Below are 17,956 nucleotides of genomic sequence, written 5' to 3'. Positions count from 1 at the left end.
TTCTGGGAAATAAAGAGTTCCTAAAATCCTTCTTTCCATTTCCCAGTCAGTGTGCTCCCATTAAAAGAGATCATCCAACTCCAGTTTATGTGGCTTGTGGCATTACAGCAAAAGAAAGAAGTGAAGTAAAGATGTCAAATGGGAAAGAGATTCTTTAGAGGGCTCTATAAGATAAGATAAGATAAGATAAGATAAGATAAGATAAGATAAGATAAGATTAGTCCCACACATGGGAAATTTGTTTTGTCACAGCAGGAGGTGGACAGTGCAGAAGTTATATAGCACAATTAGAATATGATAAGAATAAAATACAGTACACAACTGTACAGAATTGAATTAAATAAAATAGTATATACTAGAGATGGCACAATACCACTTTTTATGTCCGATACCGATATCATAAATTTGGATATCTGCCGATACCAATATGAATCTGATATAGTGTGATTTTTAATCAATAAAACTGTTTTTTTAATATGTTGCTGAATTTTGCATAAGTTCATACACAAGTTTAAATAAACAACAACACTAAAGCTATTCTGTTATACCTGTATGTAAAAAATACACTGCACCCAAAATATTTCATAGTTCAGCAACACTGATCAATCTAATAAACTTAAACCTACTCCATCCTCCCTATTCTGGTATTTTAAAGATTACTTAGCAGAAATATTAAGCAACCTAACTAATAGGGTTGCAAACTCCCAGCAAAAAAAAGAAAGAAAAGGGAACCACCTCCCACCCTCCACCTCATGATGCTTAATCGATGTAATCAACTTTAATTTGATGCAGTGTGAAAAACAAAAGCACAGAAATAAATTATTTTTCAATAATAATTAAATAGATTCAACATCTTTCTTCAACAGAACTGCAGACTGCACAGATGGTACCTTCCCAAAGGAAAAAGTAGTATAGCTTACCAGGGTATATTTGAGTGATGATGTCACAAACACACACCTGGAGAGTCCAGTGTGCTGTAAGCAGGAAGCAACAATGAGGTCATGTGACTTTGACCTTCTCGTTAATACAAAAACACATGAAGGGAGAAATTATCTGTAGAGACCAAACCAGTTTGTGTATCAGGCTGGAAACATGAGAGTCTATGGGGACTGAGTCACTGATGCCTCTGCTGGACGTCTGAGGAACTGCAGGGATCAGCTTCATCGTTGTTTTTGTCTTCATCTGATCACTGAGCTCATTTTTACTTATTTCACTGTTCAGGACATTTTTGGTGTGTCTTAATGTCACGCTAGGAGTGACAGGAAGTGACCTATACCCTGCTTGACAAAATAAAAGCTCTTTTTAATCGGAGTGCAACATCGAATCTGTGAAACTTCTGGACTATTGATCAGTTCAGTTAATCAGTCACAAGTTGTTCGTGGGCTGAGAGTGGTGCTGGAGCAAAGATCACAGGTTCATTTAAAGGTCAAATGGGAGTCTCCTGTGTTCAAAGCTGCCTCACTGCCCAGTTAAACAGCAAAGATCAAAAATGATTCAAAGGTTTCAGTCACAGACGAGAAGCTTGTGTTGTGTTTTTTCTCCCATATTTATCTTATAAAAACATGATGTTTATTATTCAAAGGTGTTTGAAAGCCTTTCCAGGTGAGTTTGATTCAGGAGGGTCTGAAGCCAGAGTCAGACAGAAACTGCAGAGACTGTAGAAGGACAGAGCAGCAGCAGAGCAGTCCAGATACACTGATGATCCTCTGTCAGCTGTTCTCAGAGCAGTTCACTCTGCAGCACTGACAGTCATCTGCACTTCATTCCTCTGTCTGTCACTGCTGGATGAAGCTCTCCTCTCCACCTCTCAGTAACATGGCCCAGTCAGAGCGTCTCTACACACAAGCTGCTGCTGCTTCATCCTATCTGGGTCATCAGGACACAGCTGCTCCTCTCTCAGCACACACACCGTCCTGTTTACCATGACCTCCACCTGCAGAGAGAAGGAGGAAGAGCAGAGGATCTAAACAAGTGTTTCCAGAGACTCTTCAGTCAGTGATGCAGCACATCCAGTATAAAGAGCAGCAGGGACTTCAGTGCTGGGACTGTACTAGGACTCATTGTTGCTTCACTTTTTCTAATCTTTGGATTTTTATTGAAGTTGATGAAAATGTTTTTCCCTCCTAGTTTGAGGTTGGACTTTCATTCATTAGAAGAACCTTGGTGTGTCAACTCTGAGCTCTGTAGGAACCCCAACAACAACCCCAACAATCCAGATGGACGGTTCCAGCTGTTAACTGGAGGAATTCCATCCAAACATCTGCTCTCACCAAACTCTTCCTCACCTACAGACTGTGTTCTTAACTGCCTTAAGTTCGGAAATGAATGCATTCATTCATCTGTGTGCTGCTTTTTTCATAGAGCAGATTGGCTGTTGACAGTGTTTGAAGGAGTGCGTGACCTGTTACTATGGTGACCATGAAAGTCACAAAAAGGCAGAAACAGGAAGTGTTTGTGTCCAATCCTGAAGCCTGTCACCATTCTCCTCTCCCAGCTTCACTGAGAAGCTGCAGCTTTACAGGAAACACTGGATCTTTGTTTCCTACTGACTGTGTTTAGTACAATACTGCTGACAGCACCACCCACTCACTCCATCACTCTACTGACCTCAGAGTCTCCAGTCTGTAGTCTGGACTCTCCTTAAGATCCCACAGCTGCTTCACATCTGGATCCTTCAGGTTGTTTTCTCTAAGGTCCAGGTCTTTCAGATTGGAGGGGTTGGACTTTAGCGCTGCTGCCAGATAATCACAGCTTATCTTTGACACACCGCAGTTCCACAATCTGTATAAAGAATGAAAGATTTAAGTTTATTAGACAAAGTGTGAGCTTGAAATCATTCAGTGTTTCATAATCTGTTCACAGCTGAAGAAGGTTCAGAATGTAGAAGTTTAATAAAATGGAAACTCCAGACAGCTGAAGCCAGCAGGAAACAGCTTCAAACAAGAAGCTGTGCAGAGTTTTCAGACCATATGCCCCAATGCAGCCAGTTGGATTTTGGAGTTTTGAATCTCTGTTCTGTGACTAAGTCCTTGAATCATTTCTTCCAGTCAGTCCCACAAGACAGACTAAGTATTGGACATGTTGTGGCTCCATCTAGGGAGCTTCTAAATGTGATGTGTTGGCCACTCTGGGTCTGTCAGATCACAGTACTGAAGAGAGCTCAAACTGGGCACACAGTTGTTCTAGTCTTGACCCGAGATTGTCTGCAACTGACTGGGAGATTTTCACACATGTTCCAGTCCTCCTTGGAACAACAGGAAGTCCTAAGCAAGGTTAAGTGTCCTATGCCATTCAGTGATGATGGTCTTGTCGTCCCACCACCTCCACCTCTTTTGAAAGGAACTAACTGTAATCTGAAGCTTCAAATGGAACTAAGACTTCCTCCACTAGGTTAAAGCTTGTTGGTCAGCTGGGCCTTTCTGTGGAGGTTGGATGTTCTCCCACAGTCCAATGAAATGCTGCTTAGGTTCATTGGTGCTTCTAAATTGGCTGTAGGTGTGGATGTGAGAGAGTGCTTCTCTGTCTCTCTCTGTTGGCCCTGTGATGGACTGCTCACCTGTGCAGGTGGACCACGTATCTTGCCCTATGACAGCTAGAGCACAGGTTCCAGCCCTGTGACCCTAACCTGAATAAACATTTAGCAAAAATTATTTGTGGCCTGAAATTCCCCAGTTAGCAGTTTGGTAGATAACTATGACATGGTAATCACATCCAGCAGCTGTTTTCTAACTGTAAGCTGATCCGTGCTGAGCCAAAGCACCGGCACTTTTTAATATACAAATTACAACATTTAATATAAACTTATTGGTCAGCATCTTATTAGCCTGCTGTTAGCTTCATTACACAGAAAACTGGTAGAAACTAACAGAGTTCATAAAGAATAAAGAGAAATGTGCTGATTTAAAGCCTTTGAAGTGCTTCAGATGATCTCATCAGAATCAGAATCTTTATTGTCACTGTCACACGTACAATGAAATTAAGGAAGGTCCCCAATCAATGCATCATCCCTAACAATATCAGAAAAATAAATAAAACCATAAAATTTCTATAAATAAAATAAACAAAATAATAAATAAAATACTTAAAATACTAATAAGACATATCAGTAAAACATTCACATACATTCTCACATACATGCCTCAGACCGTGTGTCATGTTTCGGCTGTGTAAAGGCAGGAGAAGGACCCAAACGCAAAACTCACCACACAGGAATTAAACTCAAAAGGCTGCTTTATTGCAGGATGCCACGACAAATATAAATAAACTAATCTGGGACATGGATAACTAACACACAGGGAAACACAGCCATGAGGGAGACTACGACACTGACAAAGAGAAAACACAGGGCTTAAATACACAGAGGGATAATGAGGGAATTAGACACAGAAGGAGAGCACAGCTGGGAGTAATCAGACTGGACGAGACAAGGGAAGCAAAACTAGAACCACTGACATGAGACACCGACCTTCAAAGTAAAACAGGAAACACTGACTGAACTCTAGACATGTAACTTAACAGCAACTGGGGAGACAGAACATAAGAACCTGAAACATGGTACAAAAAGGTCACAGTGGACACAACATGGAACACAGGGAAGCCATATTACAAAGCCAAAGAACTAAACCGATGATAACCATAACTGAAACAAGAAACAGTACAACAAAGGACTCAAAACATAAACCATAATATAAAAACACAAGATCTCTTCAACATAAAATAGGAAACCTAATGAGACGCAGACATGACAACCAGAACTTGACAACGTAAGACACAGACATGAAACACATGAAGAGCAGGGGAGACTTCACAGGGGTTGGAAGACACAAGGGGAAGCTAATAACAAAGAACTAGAAAAACTCATGAGCTTAATCATATAAACATCCAAATAAACTAAACTCAAAACACTGGGTCATAAGACCCAGGACCGTGACACCGTGAATGGATTAACATAAGAGTGGCGTGAAGTACATTATTTTGCAGTATTCAGATGTGTTATTGCAGTTGGATAAAAGCTGTGTTTGAGTCTATTTGTCCTTACACTGATTGCCCTGTACCGTCTGCCTGAGGGCAACAGTTCAAACAGGGAGTGGCCAGGATGTGAGGTGTCTTTAATGATGTTTTGGGCCTTTTTGAGACAGTGGATGTTGTGTAGGACTTCCAGTGTGGTGAGTGGGCAGCCAGTGATCTGTTGGGCAGTGTTAATGATCGCTCGTAGTGCTTTCCTCTGAGCTCCTGTGCAGCTAGTGTACCATAAGCAAATGCAGTATGTTAGAACACTCTCAATGGTGGCTCTGTAAAAGGACACCAGCATTCTTTGTGTGATGTTATTCCTCCTGAGAGTTCTCAGGAAGTACATTCTCTGTTGGGCCTTTTTCAGCAGCTCGGAGGTGTTCCCACTCCAGGAAAGGTTCTCTTCTATATTGACTCCCAGGAAGCGGAAGCTTGCCACCCTCTCTACGCAGTCCCCATTTATGAATAGTGGTTGAATCTCTGCCTTTTTCCTTCTGAAGTCTATTATGAGTTCTTTGGTTTTTGAAATGTTGAGGAGGAGGTTATTGGCCTTACACCATGACGTCAGCTGCTCCACCTCATCTCTGTACATAGACTCGTCACCCTTGGAAATAAGCCCCACCACGGTGGTGTCGTCTGCGAATTTCACAAAGATGTTGCTGTGGTGGCGAGGCGTGCAATCGTGTGTGTACAGAGAGTAGAGCAGTGGACTGAGAACACAGCCCTGGGGTGAGCCAGTCCTGAGACTCAGGGCTGAGGATGTGTGATGGCCAACTCTGACTCTCTGGCCGTTTATCAATGCCCAAGTACGCGAGTACGTACTCGCGTGCTCGGTGAGTACGTACTCGCCGAGAACGCACGGGAGTACGTACCCGCCGAGAACGCAAGCACGGACTCGTGGGCCGTTTCTCAATTCTCAAGTGCGCGAGCACGGACTCGTGATTTGTACCAGCGTACGTGATGATGTCACAGGTCCGGAGCTTTTACTGCCGTCGCCTCCTAATTTAACTGTGAGTAACATGTTATGAAGCTTAACTTTAATCACAGTCAAACCGGTTTACTCAGGAACAAATAAAACACTGAAATAAACCAAACATTAACATTTAGAAGTGATCTAAGTGACTTATATATCATTTTTAACCTCAGTAGTGAAACCTCTATTAATAAAAATAGTGTACATGTACATACGTGTACATACCTTAATAGAAACAAGCAGGTGAGATGTTAGAACGCTTTTATTTCCATTCTAGTGGACACTCAATACTATAGACAGCTGCTGGGGTTTCTTTAACCTGAGTAGTGAGAAGTCCGCGAGCAGGGGGGGTGGGGGTGGGGGTGGGGGGGGGGGGGTGGAAACGATGTGGCGGGAGTCCGCTGTTGAGTTTTGGACGAAATGCATTCTGGGATATATAGCTGTCCCAAGTCTACACTGATGCATGCTCGATAAAATGGGCGGATCGAGAACACATCCGGGACTTTTTCGCGTTCTCGGCGTGATGCGTACTTCGAATTGGAAGAGTACTTGGTCTCCGACTGATGACGTATCACGAGTACACGAGAACGCAAGTACGCACAAGTACGCATATTGATAAACGCCCTCTGAGGAAGCTATAGATCCACGTGCAGGTGCTGTATGGAAGCCCCAGGTCTTGTAGTTTGGCCACCAGTTTGTGTGGGAGGATGGTGTTAAAAGCTGAGCAGTAATCCACGAAGAGCATCCGCACGTAGTTCCCATGCTCTTCCAGGTGTGTTATGGCAGCATGGAGTGCTGTGGCTACAGCGTCTTCCGTGGACCGGTTTGCTCTGTAGGCAAACTAGTGTGAGTCCATTCTGCGAGGCAGTGCTGCTGTAATGTGTCTGCGGACCAGCTTCTCAAAGCATTTCATTACCACTGGGGTGATTCTGATCTCTGTCCACTTATGTCCACTCATTCATTAATTTATGTATGCTATCTAATGCAGGTTTGATCTTCACAGTCTGCTTTATGAAACTCATTCTAACCCTGAATGTCAGAGTGTTCCTCCTTCTCTTTTCCCATCATTCATGCTGGCATTGGAGTAGATTTGGATTTTGGATTGTGTTTTGGATGATGTGTGTATGTTTGTGTTGGACTGCTGTTTGTAAAGCAAACGCACATTTTGGTTTGGATTTCAGTGTCAGACAGACTTTAAGGTGGAATGAAGAGTTTTAGAGTTTCGCAGTGAATTATCCAGTGGAGGATTTTTCTTGTTCTTTGAAGGTTTGAAATGTGAACATTGTTCTGCTACAGTCAATTGACTAAACCAGAGAAGAAGAAAACAGACTTTACCATGAAGATCCTCAGTGTGGATCAGTATCAGCCTTATGTCTGCAGTTTAGTGTCAGCACAACTTTCACATCATATTCATCTCAGCACAAACAAAACATGGTGAATGACCTCAGAGTTTCAAGTCCACATCCTGGTCTCTCCAGAAAACCACACAGCTGCTTCACTCCTGAATCCTGCAGCTTATTGTTCTCACTCAGGTCCAGCTCTCTCAGATGGGAGGGGTTGGACTTCAGCGCTGCTGCCAGATAAACACAACTGATCTCTGACAAACCACAGCTCATCAATCTGTATAAAGAATGAAAGATGTAAGTTTTTTAGACAAAGTGTGTGCTTGAAGTCAGTCATTCAGTATTTCATAATCTGTTCAGAGCTGAAGAAAGTTCAGATGTAGAATTTCAGAAAAAGGAAACTCCAAACAATTTAAGTCAACAGGAAGCAGCTTCAAACAAACACAAGAGAAAAATCTGAATTTTTCACATTAAAGTTCTACATTTATCATAAAAACATGAAGAGTTGTTAAGCTTTAATGCATGAAATTAAAAAACAAACAAACATCAGAATCCAAAACAAAGAAAACAATTTCAGGAGGCCGACAGTCTGACTATGATGACTAAAGCTGCACAAAAAGCTGAAGTTTTAAGCTGAAACTTCAGTGAGTCAAAGAGCTCCACCATGTGTCACGTTACAGGAAACGTTCTTATTTCCACACTGATGAAAGCATCATGCTTTTATTTCATGCTGCCTTTATTGAGTCACAGTGTGAAACTGTGCTGAGCCACAGCATCCCTGTACAGAAGACACTTACAGCACTTGGCTGCTTCCATTGAACCCTCTACACAGACTTTCAATTTACTCTTCTGATCCCAAAGTGCCCAACGATGTTTCACACAGCTTCCTTCCAGCACCATCAGCCACAGAAATGCACAGAGAATTCTTTTGATCTTCTGGTTGTGTTGTATGATGCTGTGTTTGCATATCTGGTGTAGAGATGGACCGATCCGATATTAGGTATCGGTATCGGTCCGATACTGACGTAAATTCCTGGATCGGATATCGGAGAGAAATAAAAAATGTAATCCGATCCATTAAATATCAAAAAAGCACCTCACAAAACTCGCGACACATGCGTAACTTGCCTCATAACCGTAGCACGTCGGAGCAGTGTGCTCACGTGACAGAGCGGCTGTGTGTATTTGTAGCCTAACTAGCAATCCAGCATTTCATCTCCGAGGAAGTTATCCCAGAGAGAAGTGAAGCAAGTGTGTAAGTTCATCTCTGAATGTTTGTAAAGCGTTCCCACGTTAAGCTTAACAACCGATATATGGAGCGACTGCCTCTTCTCTCCCTCTCCTCCTGCTACTTCAATCGTGAAACTGTTTAATGATCAGCTGATCGGCTTTTCTGTCGCCAGTCCGTCTCTCTTCTTTGTTTTTGGCCCACTTTGCACCAGAAAGAGGAAACCAGCGGCTCAACAACAGCAGCACGTTTAAACTTGATAAGCTGTTGTTAGAATTTATTTAATATTACTTTCTAGACCAGGATCCTTTTCTAGCTGACGGCTGGTAACTGTGCAGGGGCGGATCTAGCAAAGTTTAGCCAGGGGGGCCGATAGGGCATTAACAGGGAAAAGGGGGGCACAAAGACATACTTTTCTTTCTTATTCTCATTTAAAATGTCTAGCTTTTAATAAATAATTATCTGAATCTTACACCCAAAGTTTTAATCTAAAGTAAAATGTGTATAAGTCCATTACTGTATATAGTAACTGTTAAGTCTAATATACCCCAGTAGGCTATAGTACTTTTTCCTTTGGGTAGATACCATCTGTGCAATCTGCAATTCTGTAGAAGAAAGATGTTGAATCTATTTAATTATTCTTAAAAAATAATTTATTTCTGTGCATTTTTTTTCACACTGCATCAAATTAAAGTTGATTACATCGATTAAGCATCATGAGGTGGAGGGTGGGGGGTGGTTCCCTTTTTTTTTTTTTGCTGGGAGTTTGCAACCCTATTTTCCAACCCTGGCTTAATATTTCTGCTAAGTACTCTTTAAAATACCAGAATAGGGGGGATGGAGTAGGTTTAAGTTTATTAGATTGATCAGTGTTGCTGAACTATGAAATATTTTGGGCGCAGTGTATTTTTTACATACAGGTATAACAGAATAGCTTTAGTGTTGTTGTTTATTTAAACTTGAGTATGAACTTATACAAAATGCAGCAAGATATTAAAAAAAACAGTTTTATTGATTAAAAAACACACTATATCGGATTAATATCGGTATCGGCAGATATCCAAATTTATCATATCGGTATCGGACATAAAAAAGTGGTATCGTGCCATCTCTAATCTGGTGTCTGTGTTGCATCCTATATAAAGATGTTTAAGTTTGGCTAAAAAGATGAATCAGAATGAAAGTAATAAAATAAAGATTTTAGAGACAGACCTAACTCAAGTAAGCTGACAGCCTGTGTAGTGACAGAGTTCAGCCATATGAGAATGAGAGTGAGTAAATAAGAGCACACAAAGGACACTGTCACGGTCCTGGGACTTATGAGCCAGTGTTTTAAGTTTGAATTTATTTTGTTCATTAGGTTTTCTAAGCTCATTTGTTTATTAGATTCTCCTTGTGTATCCCACCCCTGTTAATTCTCCCTTGTCCTTCATGTGTTTCATGTCTGTGTTTCTCATGTTGTCATGTTCGCGTTTCATTATGCTTCCCATTTTATTTTGAAAGAGGTCCTGTGTTCCTGCATTTTGTGTATTCTTCCCCTGTGACATTGTTATGTTCATGCTGTATCTACTGTGCCTTTCTGTCCCATGTTTCAGGTCCCTATGTTCTGTCTCCCCAGTCTGTTAAGTTTACATTTCTTGAATTCAGTCAGTGTGTTTCCTGTTTTACTTTCAGTCTGTGTCCTATGTTAATGTTTCTAGTTTTGCTTGCCCTGTCTCGTCCTGCCTAATTATTCCCAGCTGTGCTCTCCTCCTGTGGCTCATTCCCCCTCGTTATCCCACAGTGTATTTAAGCCCCATGTTTCTCTTTGTCAGTGTTGCGTCCTCCAACATAGCTGTGTGATTCTCCCTGTGTTTCCAGGTATGATTTAGTATTAGTTTTCCCAGTTTAGTTTTTGGTTCTTTGTTTCCCTTCCACGCCAGCAATAAAGCTGTGTTTTTGAGTTTACTTTTGGTCTCTGTGAGTTTGCGTTTGGGTCCTACTCTTGCCTGCACACAGCCGTATTGTGACAGACACTCTGAGCACTGAATGTGTGCGACTGTCTGTGGTGCCATGTGGACACACCTGAATGGCATCCGCAATCACGCCCGCCGAGTTAAAGACACGGGGATTCGGGGTTGTTGGGGTGTGTGGTGGCAAGGAATCTGTGCGGCCTGCAGCTGAGAGCTGCAGTTGCACTGTGTGAATAAAGTTGGCTCTCAAATCAAACCTCTGTACCCATGATGCATCATCCTTGCCACAATGGCTTAGTGAAAAAGAGGATTGGATTGAATATACTGTGATTGGCAAACATAGTTTTAAAGAGAAAGGTGTTTGGATTAAAATTGATATGCTAAAATGAACGTGCTGATGAAATCTGAACTGCTTGAAATGTGAATTGAAGATTATTCAAAAGAACCCTATGAAAAGACCATCAAGGGAACAGTTCACCCGGCCCGGGATAGGGTTACTGAGGCCCCGCCCTGGAGCCAGGCCCGGAGAGGGTGCCAGAGGGTGAGCATCTGGTGTCCGCGCCTTAGTCCTTGGGGCCTGGCCAGGCACAGCCTGAAAAAGGGAAATGGGCCCATCTTCCTGCAGGCCCACCACCCATGGGAGGCACTGTAGGTCCCGGGTGCTATGTGAGTAAGGCGGCAGCCAGGAGCAGAGGCCCTGGCAGACCGATCCCCGGCTACTAAGACTGGCAATTGGGACATGGAATGTCACCTCTCTGGTTTGCCAGTGGGACTCCGGAGGCAGCTGATAGGTACCGACAGGCCAAGCGGAACGTGGCACGGGCGGTGGCGGGAGCAAAAACTTGGGTGTGGGAGGAGCTCAGAGAGGCCATGGAAAAAGACTTTTGGTCTGCCTCCAAGTTATTCTGGCAAACCATCAATTGACTCAGGAGGGGAAAGCGGTGCGCTACTTGCACTGTGCATAGTACGGGTGGAGTGCTGCTGACTTTGAACAGAGAAAATCGATCATCAGGCGGTGGAAGCAATATTTTGAGGACCTCCTCAATCCCAGTGGCACGTCTTCCGTGGCAGAAACAGAGTCTGGGGATGAAGGGGATGTGTGCCAATCTCTGGGGCTGATGTCACTGAGGCAGTTAAACAACTCATTGGTGGCAGAGCCACTGGGGTGGACGAGGTCTGCCCCGAGTTCCTGAAGGCTCTGGATGTTGTAGGGCTGTCTTGGTTGACACGTCTCTGCAATGTTGCGTGGGGATCAGGGGCAGTACCCCTGGACTGACAGACCGGGGTGGTGGTCCCCATCTTTAAGAAAGGGGAGTGGAGGGTGTGTTCCAACTACAGGGGAATCACACTCCTCAGCTTCCCTGGGAAGGTCTATACCAGGGTGCTGGAGAGGAGAGTTCGTCCTTTAGTCAAACCTCGGATACAGGCCAGGATGCGGTTTTCATCCTGGCCATGGAACACTGGATCAGCTCTTTACACTCTCGAGGATACTCGAGCGTTGCAAGAACTTGGTCTGTATAGCTGGCAATAAGCCGGACTCGTTCCTTGTGGTTGATGGTCTCTGCTAGGGCTGCCATTTGTCACCGATTCTGTTAATAATTTTTATGGACAGAATTTCTATGCACAGCCAAGTGGCGGAAGGCTTCCACTTTGGTGGTCTCAGGATCCAACTCTGCTTTTCAGAGATAATGTGATCCTGTTGGCTTTGTCAGGTGATGGCCTCCAGCTCGCCTTGGAACGGTTCGCAGCCGAGTGTGAAGCGGTGGGAATAAGAATCAGCACCTCAAAATCTGAGGCCATGGTCCTCAGCCGGATTAGGGTGGAGTGCCAACGCCAGGTCAAGGACGAGACCCTGCCCCAAGTGGAGGAGCTTAAGTATCTCGGGGTTTTGTTCACGAGTGATGGGAGAAGGGAGCGAGAGATCAACAGACGGATTGGTGCAGCGGCTGTAGTGATGCGGACGCTGTACCGGCCTGTTGTGCTGAAGAAAGAGCTGACTGTAAAAGCGAAGCTCTCAATTTACCGGTCGATCTACGCCCCTACTCCCACCTATGGTCATGAGCTGTGGGTATTGACCAAAAGAACGAGATCGCGTATACAAGCGGCGGAAATGGGTTTCCTCTGAAGGGTGGCTGGCCTTTTCCTTAGTGATAGGGTGAGAGATTCGGTCATTCGGAAGGGGCTCAGAGCCACTGCTGCTCCGCATCAAAAGGAGCCAGTTGAGGTGGTTCGGGCATCTGACAAGGATGCCCCCTGGGCGAGGTTTTCCGTGCATGTCCCATCAGGAGGAGGCCCCGGGGCAGACCCAGGACACACTGGAGAGATTATATCTCTTGGCCTGGGAACACCTTGGTGTTCCCCTGGATAAGTGGAAGAAAATTGATTGAAATCGATGGAAGATTATTCAAATGTGAACGAGAGAGAGACTGATAATAAGGTGGGGCTGAAGATCAGTGAATCTCATGTAAACGCCTGATTGGCTGACTAGATATCAGATCGACAGTTTCAAGGTTTTCCTTGTGCTTTATAACTTTAAGAAGTAAGATGTAACATTTATCAAGGAATCCTGCTCTTCAGATTATTTCCATGAACACTGAGCTGGAACACATCTCCAGTGCTGGAAGTGCATATCTCATCCCTCTCTGTACATTCACTTTTTAATCCTTTGTGAAACAATATAGGTGTAAATCGGAGTATTAATCTATGTTAGTGCAAGTACCTCTAATAGGTTGCTTTAGTCTGCGGTCCAGGCTTCTAAAACCATCGAAGTTTAACAAGCACTACAATCTAGAGAAGGGCTGCACTAACAGGTGTGACTGATAACACCTGACCTGAAAGGCTACTTATGTTTATTTGTATCAGGACATGCAGGGAAGACATGGACATCTGGACAGTCTGTCAGGCTGCCCGAGTCCCCTCACCCATATCAGCCCAGAACTCTGCATTAACTACTGAGTATGACTTAGAGGATCAGAGATAAAAAGTTCTAAAAAGAATAGAACAAGACTTCCTGTATAAGGCTCTGTTGGGCTATGATCAGCAGTGTCGGCACAACTTTCACATCATATTCATCTCAGCACAACTAAAGCATGGTGACTGACCTCAGAGTTTCAAATCGACATCGTGGATTCTCCAGAAGAACACACAGCTGCTTCACTCCTGAATCCCGCAGCTTGTTGAAGCTCAGGTCCAGGATTCTCATAAGGTAGGGGTTGTACTTAAGCGCTGCTGCCAGATAATCACAGCTGATGTCTGACAAACCACAGCTCCCCAATCTGTATAAAGAATGAAAGATATAAGTTTGTTAGATAAAGTGTGTGCTTGAAATCATTCAGTGTTTCACAATCCACTAAGAGCTGAAGAAGGTTCAGAATGTAGAAGTTTAGAATATGGAAACTTCAAAAAGCTGAAGCCAACAGGAAGCAGCTTCAAACAAACACAACAGGAGAAAAAACTCAGAATGTTTGACATTAAAGTTGTACTTTTATCATACAAATATGAAAAAGACTCGTAGCTTCACTTTTAAAGGTGAAGTTGGAAAGAAATAGACATATTCGAAGTCCAACCACACCTTTTTCCAGTCACATTATTAAAACAGACAAACTACAAGCTCATTTTCAGTCCAACGAGTCATCTTTTGACCTAGACTAACAACACTGGTCGTCATGACATCTATTGTCATTATTTTTACCAAACTCTGTGGAGTCCTTTATTGGAAATTCAAATGGGATTCAAATGGTCAGACAAAAGAGGGCGATGAGGAAATATGATTAAATGTTGTGTATTAGCAGGAAGTTATTAAATCCTTTTCCTTATATACCAAAGATAATGATTGACAAATGTGTTTTTACAAACTGTGGTGGATTTTTGTGTGATATGTATAATTATGTAACTATATACACTATATATCTATGTGCACTGAACATATATATTTTAACTTTGATGTGGAGTCTTAAGCACAAGACATTTTTGCTTCACTGAGGTTTATTAAGTTGGTACAGTAACAGGGCAGTTAATGTAAGGGGAGAGTTCTCTTGAATAATTTACTCTCCGGTAAGTAACTTTCCCTAATACACACTCAACGTCTTTAATGCAGCACAACCAAAACAGTAACATTGTAACAGAGATCCTCAACACACACACACACACACACACACGCACACACACTTTGAACCCAAACTGAAGTGTTTTTATATATGAGAAAGCATGTAACCTCTGTATTATATGTTATAAAATTGTGCCACTTGCTGTATAAGATTTAATAATTAGGATTAATGTCTGACCTTTGACCGTGTCATGAACTGTTGTCATAAGCCAGAGGAAGGGGTACTCAGAGTCCTGACTGGCCTTTGGCCAAGACCTTGGCCGCTACCTGACCCCTGCAGCTGTGTTGGGCGTGTGGGAAAGTTACCCAGCAGCAGGGGGCGGGGATACTGGTCCCTATATTAGGGGACCAGAGGACACCCCAGAGCTCTTTTTCCTCCTGCTGCTGCTTCCTGTCCGTCTCTGTGTTGCTCTGCTGTCTGTGCTTAAGGCTGTACACCCCGGGGTTTTGCTTTGCTTGCTTTCTGCTATGTAATTCTCTTGCTAAATGTCTGTATGTATTTTTCCTGCTGTTCATACGATTCAGTGTATTAAACTCTGTTCCAAGAATTCTACTCTTTTACAGAGCATCTTTTTGAGTGTCTTGATTTTAATTGGATTTGGATCACCACATCGTTGGTGGGAGAAGGTTATCAGGATGGCTTCAAAATTTGCGACCACAAAACTCAGTGTTGGACTTTGATCAACAGGATAACCCTGATTGTTAAGAGCATTTTAAGATAAGATAAGATAAGATAAGATAAGATAAGATAAAATAAGATAAGATGAACTGTATTTATCCCGGGGGAAATTCTTTTGTCACACACACTCCTCTTTCAGTGGAGGTGGTCTAGCCACCTTCACGGCAGAAGACTCAGCAGTCCATCTGTATCTAAAGGACAAAGGACACTCTTTCGAGGATGCCAATGTTCACATTTTGGACAGAGAGGACAGATGGTTTGAAAGAGGAGTGAAAGAAGCCATTTATGTCCACTGTTAGCGAGCATCTTTGAACAAAGGCAGTGGCTTACAACACCAACTGTCTGCCATCTATAATCCAGTTTTGAGTTCTCTTTCCAGACGCCTTAATGCCCACTCACATCCTGGGCCATCTGACCTCAGGAAATCACATGATAGGGTGGGGCCAGGTTTCACAATGAGCACACCTGAAACCCTGGCTGATTGTGACCCACACCCATTTTTACACCTTGGCTCATGTGAGGTAGAGGATCATCAGGGGGTCCTTTTGTCCCTCTTTGGGGGGTTACTCCCACTGGGTTTAAATCTGGCACCCTCCGCCATTTGACCTTAGAAGTGAAGAAGCTTCTTGGATGAGAGGTGAAACGTCTTCAAGCAACTTAAAGAAGTCCAGAAGCCTTTCTTTCAAAGCTCTTGACCTGGATGACTGAGAACCTTCACAAACATACTCACTTGCAAATTCCAGAAAGCTTTGTTGTTTATAGAATAATATCATTCAGACTTTAAATGATCAGCAGTGGGAATGTTTGGATGCTGACCTGAGAGTTTCCAGTATACAATGTGGACTCCGCAGTGCAGCAGACAGAAGCTTCATGCCTGAATCCTGCAGGTTATTGTTACTCAGGTCCAGATCTTTCAGATAAGAGGAGTGGGAGTTGAGAACTGAGGACAGAGCATCACAGCTTTTCTCTGAGAGGTAACAGTGACTCAGTCTGAAAAACAAATTAATTAATTAAGTCAGTCAAATGAAACATTTTTTTAAAACCCAGCAATACAATTAATGGTTATCTAAATAGCTTCATGAAAACACAACTGTCCTTCTATATCAGCACTTACTCCTTGTAAGCTCCACCTGTTCCACCTTCTGTTTCAGAAGACATGAAAACACACTGTAGATGTAGTAGAAACATACTTTCTGACTCGTGATTAGAAATGTAATCTTCTCAGAGCCATTTGTACATTTTAGAGCCTAATATTGAAATGTAAGTGTGGACAGCATGGACATTCACGGCAGAAAAGATATAAGAACATGCCTGTGTTCAGTAAATATTACTCTCGTGCTATCAAGAAATACCACAGGTAAGTAAAATTCTGGTTGTTGCAGCCATTCAGCCATCCATACTTTGTACTACTGTGCTGCAGGTTGTGGCTACATCCACACTAGCCTGGATAGATTTGAAAACGGTGTTTTCGTCTGAAAACACTCTGCATCCACACTAGCGTTTTCAGTCGTTTTCACAGAGTTGCGTGTCCATATTGAAATGGCCAAAAACACAGTACCGTTTTAAGTACTGCCCATGTGGTAAACGTAAGAAGATTCGACCTGCCTCACTTCTGTCTGTGGTTTATTCACTTTCCGGCTCTTTAAAACGTTGTGGTTAAGGAAATGTCAAGGAAAAGCACTACGTTTTTTAAATGGACTAACAATGAGGTGGAGTTGTTGCTGCGAATAACACAAAAGTACAAAGTTGCAAAAGCGAGTGAGAGTTAAAGAATTTTAAGAAAAGCTATATGGAGCATGTATAGACTGATATTCATCTTTAATAGAGCTGTCAGAATTGAGAGCAACCAAAACAACTGCTGTATAATGCCCTCCGCTATCTTAGTTTAATTGGTCACATGACTGCATCATATGACTAACATGCGTCATCATTTTACAAAGTCTCCATTTTCGCTGTCCACGCTGTGACGCGAAAGCAGAGTTTTCAAATGCATCCGTTTTCGAGAGCGTTTTCAAAACGCCCATTTCCCTTCTTTTCCTATCTCTTGTGCTTTTATTTCAGTGAACTGAGGATCTACCGGCGGCCGTGGGACCTCGGGTGGTGGGTCGTTTTCAACACTTCCTTTGATGTACAGCACCGGGTGAATAGACTGTAGTGGGGGTTTTTTTCTGTGGTTTTCTTTTTGGTCTGTCCCTGCTGGTAAGGCCCAGTTGTCTGTTTATTTTTATTGTAATTTGGGACACAGTTTTAGATGACACTGCATTCAGTGCTCTGTCATTGTTGTCTTATTTTAAATTAATAAATAAAGTTGTGTTACTATTTGAGCGGGCCTCAGTGTGCATTTCTGAACCAGTGCAAATGTTGTTTTTTAAATTACATTTCATTTCTAAACAATTTTGTATTTCCTAGAGTGGCGTTGTCATTGTACTACTTTACTTATAACCCCACCGACCACTTGGTCACATATGGATATTTCTATGGCTGCAATGAATCCCTGAGTAATTCAAATGCTTTGTGTAATGAAATCCACCACGCATGTAAAAGCAAGAGTTTCACTAACATTTGCGACTAAAAATAGACCCGCAGTAGAAATGTATCTAGGAGCATGTATGTGAATATAGAGTATTGTAACATTAGCCACGTACAGCCCTGGTGTTTAAACAAAG

At 42.8% G+C, this 17,956-nt stretch overlaps 2 protein-coding genes across 2 annotated transcripts in view; one reads left to right on the top strand and one right to left on the bottom strand.

The window, feature by feature from the left end:
* Window positions 1–17,956, top strand: part of LOC134620251 (uncharacterized) — a 331,095-nt gene that overhangs the window by 234,281 nt on the left and 78,858 nt on the right. The window lies entirely within an intron of this gene.
* Window positions 1,918–17,956, bottom strand: part of LOC135932462 (protein NLRC3-like) — a 29,284-nt gene continuing 13,245 nt past the window's right edge. The window contains exons 8-12 of the mRNA XM_065469947.1: window positions 16,107–16,280; window positions 13,608–13,781; window positions 7,427–7,603; window positions 2,608–2,781; window positions 1,918–1,933 (exon numbers count right to left, since the gene is read on the bottom strand). Of these exons, the coding sequence (XP_065326019.1) occupies window positions 1,918–1,933; window positions 2,608–2,781; window positions 7,427–7,603; window positions 13,608–13,781; window positions 16,107–16,280 (715 nt within the window). The remainder of the gene's footprint in view (window positions 1,934–2,607; window positions 2,782–7,426; window positions 7,604–13,607; window positions 13,782–16,106; window positions 16,281–17,956) is intronic.

Source organism: Pelmatolapia mariae, linkage group LG3_W (assembly GCF_036321145.2).
Source record: "Pelmatolapia mariae isolate MD_Pm_ZW linkage group LG3_W, Pm_UMD_F_2, whole genome shotgun sequence".
In the NCBI taxonomy this organism is placed as follows: domain Eukaryota; kingdom Metazoa; phylum Chordata; class Actinopteri; order Cichliformes; family Cichlidae; genus Pelmatolapia; species Pelmatolapia mariae.
This window is presented reverse-complemented; position numbering and strand designations above follow the sequence as displayed.